The 12,569-nt window shown below is 41.4% G+C and overlaps 1 protein-coding gene across 2 annotated transcripts in view; it reads right to left on the bottom strand.

The window, feature by feature from the left end:
- Positions 1-1,395: 1,395 nt before the first annotated feature.
- Positions 1,396-12,569, bottom strand: part of LPAR3 (lysophosphatidic acid receptor 3) — a 72,714-nt gene continuing 61,540 nt past the window's right edge. For both annotated transcript variants that reach the window (XM_055084498.1, XM_007114883.4), the window contains one exon: positions 1,396-3,168. In XM_055084498.1, the coding sequence (XP_054940473.1) occupies positions 2,837-3,168 (332 nt within the window). In that variant the 3' untranslated portion in view covers positions 1,396-2,836. The remainder of the gene's footprint in view (positions 3,169-12,569) is intronic.

Raw genomic sequence — 12,569 nt, 5'->3', positions numbered from 1 at the left:
GCGCAGGCTCAGCGGCCATGGCTCACGGGCCCAGCCGCTCCGCGGCATGTGGGATCTTCCCGGACCGGGGCACGAACCCGCGTCCGCTGCATCGGCAGGCGGACTCTCAACCACTGCGCCACCAGGGAAGCCCGGCCAAGCATTCTTATTGCCCCCACTCCCTGAATGATTAGAGAATTGATGAGCTAATAAGAACAAAACACTCTCAACCTCCTAGCTAGCACAGAGCATGGCATGCCTTGTAGTCCATGTGGGGCAGCACCAGCAGATGAAAAGAGCTGCACCCCCCATGCCTCCCCGGTCCCCCCACTGCCTGCTGCTGCTGCTGCTGGGCCCTCCCAGGCCCTGATCCTGGGCCATCCAAACTCAGGGTGCCAGGGCAGCAGGGGCATCGAAATTGCTAAATTTTGATTGTCAACATTTATAAAAAGCATCAAAGTGCTAACTGTGAAGGAAATTAGAGTTTTGTTCAAGGCTTACATTTGTTCTATGGTTAAGTACTGTTTTTATTTGGAATTAAATGGAGGCATAATCATTTCAGTGCTTAGGGCTTCTAAAAGTTACATTATGGCCTCAAGTCTATGAGTCACTTAAAAAAAAATGTCACCAAGAAACTTCAGTTTACTTCCAAAAAATTCTTTCTTTCCAAGCAGACAGTCTTCATGAAGGACTAAACTCTCTCACCCATACAGATTTAACAGAACACTTTGGACAGTGCTACAAATCTAAGGAGAAAATGAAATCTTGCTGGGCTCGGGAGTAGCCCATGCTCTGAGTCAAGGGCTGGTCTGAGAAGGTCTAGATCAAATTTTTAGAACCATCATCACAATGACTTGCAGATAAACTCGGGGTCCTAGGATTTGAATAGGAACATTCTTTCCTTGTTTTTTTTTTCCCAACTAAGAGATGGGTTTGCTGTGTTCTTGGTGAGCCCTGTGATGGCTGGCACTTGTCATCTGCAAATATACATGACTCCTCTACTCTTGCACCAGTGCTGAGATATGTGTGTGCATAAAAACAAAAGCTATATATTTCCACCCCGAGTCTCCATAGTTGGATCCCCTCCAGACACCATTCTGAACATGACACTCTGCTGCAGGGTACTAAAAATGGTGCTTTGCTCAAAATAAAACCTTTAAAGATCCCTTAGTAGCTATTCAGGGATGGGAATTCAATCTCAATTCTCCACCCTTTGCCCAGCCGTAGATTCAAAATGCTTACATAAAACACTGACAGTATGTACTTCCTGGCAAATCTGATTTTTCTTCTGCAATAGAAACGTGCTATAGTTACCACAAACTATATTTTTACTTAGAAAATACACAAAGTAATAATGCACCTCCAACAATAGAAAACAGATCCTCTTTTTTAATTTTATTTTATAGGTAGCTTTGGTATAAGCTTCAGATAGACCCACTTACTACACAGTTTGTGAAATCTATACCTTCAAATCATACTACTCTCTATTTTAGGCCATTATATCTAAAAGCATGACTTCTCAAATCCTTTTATTACAAGTAGTTCTTGCACATAAATGTTACACCACAATAGCAAAAAAAATGTAAACTTCTTTTGCAAACTACATAAATACTATAATATCTGACTTGAAGTTATTCTCATTTTAGAATCAGAAGATACTCTATATGCTTTACATAGAAAACTCTGGTCAGTAGCCTATGTATATAAAATTTTTTTTTTTTCTTACTGACTTGCCTTTCATGTTGCCTACTTAGGTCTTTGAAGGAGAAAACTTTTAAATAGAACCCAGATCAAAATTCAGTCCACAAGTAAAACAAGTAGTGGAAACATGTCAATAATTGTGGGTAAAATATGAGGTGTGAACATTATTCTAAATACAAAATCTGACAAGTCACCAGTGGCATGGAAGGAACTGGATAGAAAGACTCATTTAAGCTCATATTTGATCCTATATGCAAGGAACTCAGCCCACATTGTAATATACTTTTTTACCCTGCTGAATGTCTGTTTTCAAACAAATCACCTCTTTCTATTTTAGAGCACAACAGGTCATTTCTACAACTGTAGTCCTAGACTGGAAAGTCTAGGTGGTCAGTGAATTTATTTCACCATCACTGTCTGTGATGTCTTTAAATACAAATTCAAAGTGTGTAAATATACAGGTGTGTATACACACGCACACACACTGAGAGGACCACATCAAGGCCTCCTTCTCTTTTTTCCTGCAAGAAGAGTTTTTAACATTTACCTTTTTTGTTATTACTTCAAAGTAAATCTTTTTCCTCAGAATGTTCTTTCAGTTAAAAATCAAGCTAATTAATCTGAAGCCCTGACTGATTTGTTATTCTGAGATTCCTATTGAACACCTAGCTACTGGCCATGATTTGTTTGAGGAGAAAAACATCACTGCTGAAGCATTTCTTAAAATTTCAAATGCATGCAGAAAGAACTACATAGGCTTTCCAAGCAGCTACATAAGGTGGCTCAAGTAACGTTTTTATTTGTTTTGGGCTAAGCCCTTTAACAGCATCCTTTGGAAACACAAAGAGAATGGCTACAAGATGGTGGCAGAGCCCAGGATGCATGGCCTTGCTGGGCGATGCTCCCAGGGGTTCACAGGATGTCAGGCAGGAATCCATCGTGCTGCCTTCCCTCTTTCCGTGCATTTTCTCTAAATGCATCGTGTCCTCTCTTTCCTGCCCATGCTTTTAAATGAAGAAAAACAATTTTTAAAAAAATTTCCCAACGATTCATTCAGAGCTCAAATAACACTGTTACGTGGGCTTCGTTGGAGACAGGTAACCATTGTGAACAGTTCTCCCAGAGGAGGCTGGGCCAGGCAGAGGGGCACTGCAGCCTAGGAGCTGCTCTTGTTGCAGACCTGGCCTTGGTTGCTATTATCCTCCATATACTGGCTGCCCCCTGTATCGCTCTGGCTGAGGACCACGGAGGGGATGTGCGAGGGCCGCCTCTCTGGGTGCTTCTCCTGCGAGAAGCAGCAGAGCATCCTCTTCATGGTGCTGTACATGTCCTCATCCTTGTAGGAGTAGATGATGGGGTTCATGACGGAGTTGAGCAGCGCCAGCAGCAAGAACCACCTTTTCACATGCTGCACGCTGCACCACGTGCAGTTCAGGCCGTCAAGCAGCAGAACCACCAGGCCTGGTGTCCAGCACACGACAAAGGCCCCTGGAGGGAGAGAGAGGAAGCAACAGGCACTCAGACCTCAGGTCGATTATTCGGGTCTCTTCTCGCCCGGTCTTCGGGCCGTGGTGCCAAGGGACCTTGAGGATTTGTTCTGACAACTGCAAAGCAAACTTCCAGCCTTCCTCTGAGCATGGGAGACTGGGCTTGTTAGAGGCAAACAGACTATTAACCACGTTCCACTTCACCTTCTTATCTGCTTACCCAGGTACCGTAATTAGGGGCTCACACTTATCTCTTACTTATTGAGCACAACACGGACCTTATTTCTGTCTGTTCTCCGAATCACACTAGGAGGCTGTGCAGTCATTATCCACACTCTCTGCAGGTGAGAAAACTGGGGCCAAATCCCAGGGTCTCTGTGGGGAAGCCTCACATGCTTAACCCTGCACTCTGCTGTTCTCCAAATCAGACGTTCCAAGTGCTTTCCTGAAAATAAGATGCATTGCATCTATGGGAGTCTCCTAGTCTTTTAATCAGGTCACCTGCTCAGAAACTGTATTCTTTACAAATCCATGTTGCTGCTGTGTAAGCACTAAATTCTTTTTGACTTATTCATAGGCCATCTGCTTAATCATCTGTTCTAGGCTGAGATATTTTTGTCAGAAATAAATCTTTCTCTTTCATGATGAGATAGAGATGTGCTTTGTATTAGCACATTTATTTATTTAGCATAATTTTAGCACCAATGGCACATGAAGGGGGGTCTGTACTGAGTCCCTACCCATATGATCATACTTAGCTTACCTCAAACTTTCTGGTATGTTTTTCCTAAAATATGAGACACATGTTCAATATTTCCCTACTTAGTCACGGTAACATCAGGTAACGATGACAGCTAACACATCAACGCTTCCCTTTATTAACTCATAGAACCACACTCTGAAATAGACATCATTATCATCCTCAGGAAACTGAGGCACAAGAGAAGTTCAGTAACTTGCTTACAGGCAAATAGCCTGTAAGGGACATTGAAGTTTGAACCTAGGCAGTCTTCCTCCACAGGCTGTACACTGGGCCACTATGGGACCTGCCTCCATACTGGGACGTGATCTCTTTCTCCCAAAGTCCTTATGATTTCTGAAGGCCCTTACTTATCCACTGAACAAATAGTCATTGTGAGGTTTCAATGTGCCAAGAACTGTACTAGCCAGTGAATGAGGCGAAGACCATGTGGTGCGGGAACAAAAGTGCTAATGGGAGAGATAGAATGAACAAGCAAGTCTGTGAACCGTATCACCAACTAGTTACTCTTCCTGGTTAGAGTCAGACCTGGACAGTATTCCTCTTGGTGCTTTATCTTCCTTCTGAGAGATATGATAATAAGCAAGTCAAGTCAAGAATTATAAAGAGGCAGTATGAGGCCATGAAACTCCGTGTGCTATGGGGTCAGACAGCTATGCCCAGCTCCTCACCTTACACGCTGCTAGTGAGGCAAATGACTCTTCTGAGCCTTCATTCCCTTATTTAATAAGGATAATGATCCCAACTTACGAAGTGGTTGTTAAGAGTCAGAGGTAATGAAAAGTGGTGTCTAATACGGTGTTGGGTTCACTCAGCAGCGGTTATCACGAGATGCTTTGTCAGACATCTGCCAAAAGTAGATGTGCAGGAGTTCTCAGGGGGTTTCATTTCCCATTTCATAACTACAGCTCTCCAATGGCTCCCTTTTTCCTCCATCCTGTATTATTTTTGGTTTGGCTGACATATGTGAAGAAAGAAGTGAACTTAGAGGTAAAATATCAGGGATTTGCGTCCTAATTCTTCACTTACTGTACAACTCTGGGAGATCCATGTCATCGGTCTGGGCTTCACCTTCCTAAACTGTAAATTGAGGATGTTAGGCAAGTTCTGGGTTTTTCAAACTCTGGGCCAAGGCACCTTAGTGAGAATGCAATCAATTTAATGAATTTGGAAAAGTTTCTTTTTTTTTTTTAATGAAAGAATGGAAATGCAAATGGAATGGAATAGCTCAGAGTATATTACACAGACCAGGAGAAGTATTGTTTCATGAAACTTTCGTTTCGGTTTTAGATATTATATTTATGTGTGCATTGGTTATAAAATAAAATATTATTTTTCACTGTTGGGATTAGTCAAAAAGTTTGAAAAACACTAATTTAGATAAGCTTTAAGGCTACATCCAGCTCCAATGGTCTGTATTTCCCATAAAAGTAACACTTTTGTTCTCTCTGCCATTTCTGAGACAGGGTTACTATGTTGTCAGGGGGGAAGAACTAAACAAAGCAGACATCAAAAGCTGTAGCTACCAACTTTGATGTGAAGAGTCCTTTCTGTGTGAGATTGCAGAATTCCAAAGAAATCCTGGTGGGAGTGTTCCAAGGTTTTTGTGTTAATGGGTAGGAGGGAGAAATATTGATAAATTTTATACTTAGTTAAATATGCATGTCAAAATTTAATAGTGTATATAACTTCCAAACCGATGGAGGGGGAAGGATGCAAGTAAAGGAAAGGAAAAAAAAAGTCTCAATGCATAAGAAAGGAGGGAAACACAGAAAAATGGGATAAAGAAAAAATTAAGATGCTGGAAATGAATCCAGATAAGTTGATCCTTGAACAACACAGGGGTTAGGGGCGCGGACCCCTGTACAGTTGAAAATCCCTATATAACTTTACATTTGGCACTTGTATCTATGATTCCACATCTGTAGATACAACCAACCTCAAATCAGATTATGTAGCACTGTAGCACGTATTTACTGAAAAAAATCTGCACATAAATGGACCCGCTCAGTTCAAACCCCTGTTTTTCAAGGGTCAATGGTATACTAATAATCAAAATCAATGTTAATTGTGTAGTTAAAAAAGTGAATCTAAATAATTTGATGTCTAACATTATAACCATACGTGATAAAACCACGAAGAAAAGCAAGGTGATTAACATGAAATTTATAGTACGGCTATTTCTACAGGAGAGAGGGGGCCACCAGGACAGGGCACAAAGGAGGTTCTAAAGACACTGATAATGTTCTATTAAATTGGGTGGCAAGTACACAGGTGTTTTAAAATTTTAATATTCTTTTAAGTGTTATTCTTTAAGCTGTACGTATATCTTATATAATTTTGTTTGAATGATGTATTTCACACACACACATCAGAAAAAAGGATAAAAGTAAATTGCCAATATGTTTTCCTAAAGACTGTTTTTAAAATTGGATTTTTAAAAATCATTGAAGCTTTTTTCCCTAGCATAAAACTCTAGTTTGGATTAATCAGGGGACCTAAACACTCTAAATAATTCTTCAAATTGACGCCCTGTTTGTCATAATGTGGTACTTCACATACATTTTCCTTTTGCATTGAATTTCATAAAATAATTCATTCAGTCATCTCTGACACACCTTTCACTGAGCAATGGTTATATACCAGGCACTGTTGTAAGCATTTTATATGAATTAACCATTTAATCCTCATAGCAACCCTTGGAAATAGGTATTATTACATATATATATATATATATATATATATATAAAATCCTCATTTATATGTATAAAACCCTCATTTTAAACCTGAGGAAAGTGAACCACAGAGAAATTGGTAACCTGCTCAAAGCCATGATAAGTGGAAGGGCCAGGATTTGAAAAGGCAGCCTGGCCCCAGAGCCTGTGCTCCTGTTCACTGCAAAGGATATTATTTCTAAAGTAAGTGATGGGGAAGGGGGGAGGGTACTTCTGACCTTTAAAGTCCCGTTCATAGAATATCATATCTTACTGTGAAGCAACCCTTGGAAATAGGTATTATTACATATATATATATATAAAACCCTCATTTATATGTATAAAACCCTCATTTTAAACCTGAGGAAAGTGAACCACAGAGAAATTGGTAACCTGCTCAAAGCCATGATAAGTGGAAGGGCCAGGATTTGAAAAGGCAGCCTGGCCCCAGAGCCTGTGCTCCTGTTCACTGCAAAGGATATTATTTCTAAAGTAAGTGATGGGGAAGGGGGGAGGGTACTTCTGACCTTTAAAGTCCCGTTCATAGAATATCATATCTTACTGTGAAACTGCATACAGAATATCACAACCAAGTCATTCTTTGCTTCGCTAACAGAAAGAATTTCTGGCAAAGGAAGGAAGGAAGGGAGGGAGGGAGGGAGGGAGGGAGGGAGGAAGCGAAAAAGATGAAGAAGGAAAGAAGGAAGGAAGGGAAGAGGAGGAAGGAAAGGAGAAAGAATTTCAACAAAAATACAGGTAAGAAGAACAACAAAAATCTGCTGACCTGGGGCTTCCCTGGTGGCGCAGTGGGTAAGAATCCGCCTGCCAATGCAGGGGACACGGGTTCAAGCCCTGGCCCGGGAAGAGCCCACGTGCCACTGAGCAACTAAGCCCGTGCGCCGCAACTACTGAGCCTGCGCTCTAGAGCCCGTGCTCCGCAACAACAGAAGCCACCGCAACGAGAAGCCCGCGCACCGCAGTGAAGAGTAGCCCCCGCTCGCCGCAACTAGAGAAAGCCCGTGCGCAGCAACGAAGACCCAACGCAGCCAAAAATAAATAAATAAATAAATTTTGTTAAAAAAACAAAAATCTGCTGACCTTTTCTTTACACCATTTCCAAGAACAACAAAAGGCAAGTCTCTGACAGAACAGCCTCCACACACTGCGCTGCTGATGGGTGCTTCAGCGGCGCTGTCTGAGGTGATGATTGCACTCCGAGCAGGAACCCTGGGAAACTGCAGCTCCCCAACTCCTCCACCGGCGGCCAAGCTCTACCTCCAAACACATCTCAGAGCAGGAGCACAGCTTATCTAAACAGCTCATTCCTTGGGGGTTTTTACTGTATGTCAGCAGCAGATATGAGGTCCCCAAAAACATTTATAAGAGAAGAAAATGTCAGGAATGGTTTTGGCCTTGGGAATCTGTCTTTTTGGAGAATTCTTGGAGAATGTGGGAGATGTCAGAAACATACAAATGTTTCTGTTTGTCCCAGTTCTTAAAAGAGGGGCAAGAGGGTACATCCTGAGAAATATATATCAGTCAGTCCCTTAACAATTTCCAAAAACTTCTAGAGGAAAAAACTAAGATGAATGTTTTTTGAGTATTTAAACTCAATGCTCAGACCAAGACAGCTGGGACCAAACAAGGCTTTCAAAGAGACATATGCCAAGCCCGGATCTTTTGTTTTTTTCCCCCCTAAATCAGGCATTAACAAATAGGAGCAGATCTAAAGGTATCTAACTGGGAACTGATGGAAGAAATCAAGCATGTTTCTCTTGGAAAAGAAAAGGCAAAGGAAAACCACATTATGTTAACTGTCCCCAAAGACCTGAAGGGCCATCACATAGAGAGAAGCATGACTTATCTTGAAGGTCACCCTGAGACAAATGGAAAAGTACCAAAAGGCAGAATTTGAATGTAAGACTTCTTTTTAAGAAAATGAAGCTATTAGGAGAGGAATTTGTTGTTCGGCAGAGAGCCTCCCTTGGCCAGGGTATTTACTTTGCCCAGATCATCCTGAGATGTACAAAGGGAAGAGATTTTTCCTAAATGAGAGAGAGAGGGTTAAGTGGCTTCTGAACTCTTTTCCAAGTAGGAAACTGCTAAATTCTACAAACTATGAGTTTCAACTCCCCATAAAATTCAAACAAATTCGACGTATTGGTTTCCCAGACACCATTATCAGACAGTATGGCTAAAAACTGATTAAGATGAATTCTCTGAGCTATCAGTTCCCAAAGCTGGCTGGCCATCAAATTCCCAGGGGAGCTTTTTAATAATGCAGATCCCCTGGTCCTAGATCAGAGCCAATGGTCAGACTCTCTGGGGTGGTACATGGAAATCTGTAGGACTAAAAAGTTCCCTGGGTGATTATGATGCATGGCCAGTTTTACAAACCATTCTTCTATGCTGACCAAAATGGTTTAATCAAGCTGATCCTGTCAGCAAAACTGTAGACTCCATACACACTTGGCAAAAAGTCATGGAAAAGAGAAAAGGGGCAGAATTCTTTAGAACAAGAAAATCACCTTCAGATCAATACCTTCAACTTCTATTTGGAAAGAATGTTTGAGTACATCTTATGCATAAATGAAATGTACAAACACTAGCAGGGTAACTAGTCTACAGGCAAGGCATAAACTGTCCTCCACTGGCCTTGGTTGGTGCTCTGGTTCGCCCTGCCAGGAATGCCTTCCTGGCTCCTAATCTAAGGTCTACTTTTCATTCTAAGCTTAGCTCCTCCACTGGACCTTTCCCATACGTCCAACCCACAGTGACCATTCCCTCCTCTCAACTCCTGTGGCATTTTCCACCTACAACATCCACATGGCACTGGGCATATTACCTGCTTAATTCCACTCTAACATTTCCCAAGAGCTCTGGGCTGGGCAGTGTGCTTAGAGCTTTACATACACCCATTGTTTAAAACTCATGGCCCTGTGAAGTTGCCACTCTTATTTTCCGTCTCACATATGATGAATTTGAACTCCAGAACAGCTCAAGAGTTTGTCCTAGGTTTAGTCAGAAGCCAACAAATCGAAGAGTCAGAATTTGAACCCACGCCTGATTCCCCCATGCAAACTCTTGAGCGTTGTGCTATTCTGAGGTAGTTTTTAATATATACGTCCTATCTCTCGGGCCCATTGCAAGCTTCCTAAGCATGTAGGCTGTGCCTCATACCTGTCTGTGTCCTCAGAATGAAGTATAGAGCTCCATACTCAGAAGCAGAGAAGATGAGTCCATTGAACATAACTGAAGTTTATTAAGAGCCCACACGGGGCCAGGTAACACATTAGCTGCAGCACTTGCTGATGCAAACAGTGTGCTGTCCTGCCCTTCGGGCACTGACAGGAAGGGAAACAGGATGTGATGATTCTGATTACTGTCCAGGAAGGTGTCAGGTGAAATGACACTCAGTTGAGCTGAGTATTGAAGGTCAAGAATGACTGTGCAGAGGTGAGAAATAGCATGATGTACTTGGGGAATTCCAAACAGTTTAGGATGGTTTTAACCCAGGAAGGTGACTAGGGAAGTAAGATGAAGTCTGAAAGATGAACATGGGTCAGACCTGGAAGGGCCCTGTGGGCAGTTCTCAGGAGTTTGGATTTATTGTATAGATCACACCCCATAAGTCTTTTTCAACCATGACTTCATCAGGTGAATGCCCTCAGGTATCCATGGTATGTAATGAATAACCTCTCTCCCAAGCACCTAGAATGGTATGAGTCATACACCATCATGGGAGGATTAAGAAAATATTTCTGGGTTCCACGGTTCATAAAGGAAACCTAATGAGAAAGGTTAAGAGCTGAGGTTTTTCAGGCTCAGTTGCAACTCATAAGTGGCTTGTGAAATCAATTTAGTAGGCTGCAACCAGCTTTTTTCTAAAAAATAAAATAGAACAGAAAACATCAGGATACATCAAGTATAGTAATGGTATGTTTCATGAAACTTATTTCAATTACACACAAAAATATGTGTATGTATTGGGCCATGATAGAGAATGTACATTATTTCTCACTGTGGGGTCCTGATTAAAAAATAAAAATTGAAACCTACTTCTATAGATCATTATTATTTTTTTTAAGTAGAGGATGACTTCCCAAAGAAAATCTCTTGTTAAACTTCAATATCAGAGCTGCTCTGACTAAAGAAGGAGATGGGGTGGGGGGAGTTGACTAAAGATCTTCCTGGAGAATTCACTCCCATCTTCACACTACAGCGCTCCCCCCCAACCCCCCCACACATACATACACTGAGGCAGCTCTGAGGAACCCCTGGAAACCTCGCTGACCTAGGTTTGAAAATGACCACTGTCGAATGGTAGTTCTTTGAAGATTTTTAATCAAGAGCATGGGTAAGTCTTATATTTTAAAGCAAAGCTCTGTCTGAGCGCTCAGGATGGAATGGAGGTATGTGACGCTCCCCCTGCATCATAATCACCTGACTGCTTGAAATTCAGATTTCTGGGTCCCACCCAGACCTACCAAATGAGAAACTGATGAAAGTATGATCTGGGCATCTCCGGTTTTAACGAGCTCCCTGGGGAATGCTTTAGTAGGGTGAAGTATAGGACCACTGGCCTAGGCATGGAGACTCCTCTGAAGACCAGCTAAAATTCAGGTGGAAAGTCTAAGGATCTGATGGAGTTGGAGAGATGTAGCCAGGTCAGCGAGGTGGTAAATAGGAAAACCTGTAAGACTTGATGTATAAACAACTGGATCTAGGAAGTGAGGGAGAGGAAAGAATCCAGGGTGACTGGGTAGCATGGGATTCTGATAACCAAGCGGGAGAGAGAGGAGGGACAGGTTTAGAAGGAAGAGATGGTGATTCAGTTTTAGGCATCAGGCACTTAGAATATCTGTGGCTCCTCCAGGCATAGATGAGTAGAAGGCAGCCAGAAATGTGGGTCAGAACTCTGAGAGCTCCAAATTGAAATGTTAACTTGGGAGTCATCAGCAGTAGGTGGAACTGAAGCCATATGTTCTTTCATTAATAAATACTTACTAGGCAACCACCTGCCACGTGCCAGCTACTAAGAGTGAATGTCTTCCAGATGATTACATTTGAATAACAAATATAACATCCTTCTAGTGCCACGTGACAGGTCAGTTCTGTTGATAAGAAGCAATTATTTTTTTATTTTAATGATATTCTATGTTCTTTCAGTACCTGCTTATGAGACTCACTAATAGTCCAATCAGATTACCACTGAGCTTTCCTCTAGTAATTCAACTAGTTTCAGTGCTGTACTCAAAAACCAGTATAATAAATTCAATACAAGTTGCTAAAGTATAGTGACTCATACACTAGAATATTCAATTAAGTACTGAAATGATATTTAATGACTGTAATTTAAGGTAATCAGAAACATCAAGTTAAGGAATGTCTAACACTCTAGAAGAGACAATTACAACTGAAAATATTGGTGACAAGTGAAGTCAAAAATCTTTCAAAATCCCTAGTCAATGTTATGCTGAAATAATCTACAACCACCACCCCTCTTGTCTGGAAGTTTTCAAAATATTTCAAACAATACTCTGGTTAACACCTTACGGCTACATTATATGAAAGAAGATATACACATTATAGGAAAGAATAACAGTCCATATGGGAGAAGGGCCCCTCACTGCAATGTATTTAAGATAGTTCTTGGGGTTTAGGTGACAGACAAGATGTATAGAAGATTCAGACCTCAAGTTGTATGACTCCTGTTCTTTAGGACTCATACTTTTCTATTCCATCTAGTTAGCCTTATTTTCCTCTGTTTAAAAATTCACACATACAATTAAAAAGAAAACTTGACATGTGAGTGGCACATAAATAAAACATCCATAGCGATAAAAGCAATCACTCACACAGAATAGTCTCACTGCGGCACACGGGCTACTCATTTCATCAAACAAGAGGATATATTTTAAATATGTT

The sequence above is a fragment of the Physeter macrocephalus genome, chromosome 4, assembly GCF_002837175.3.
Source record: "Physeter macrocephalus isolate SW-GA chromosome 4, ASM283717v5, whole genome shotgun sequence".
NCBI lineage: Eukaryota > Metazoa > Chordata > Mammalia > Artiodactyla > Physeteridae > Physeter > Physeter macrocephalus.
The sequence above is the reverse complement of the archived record's forward strand: the minus strand, read 5'-3'. Positions and strand labels throughout refer to the sequence as shown.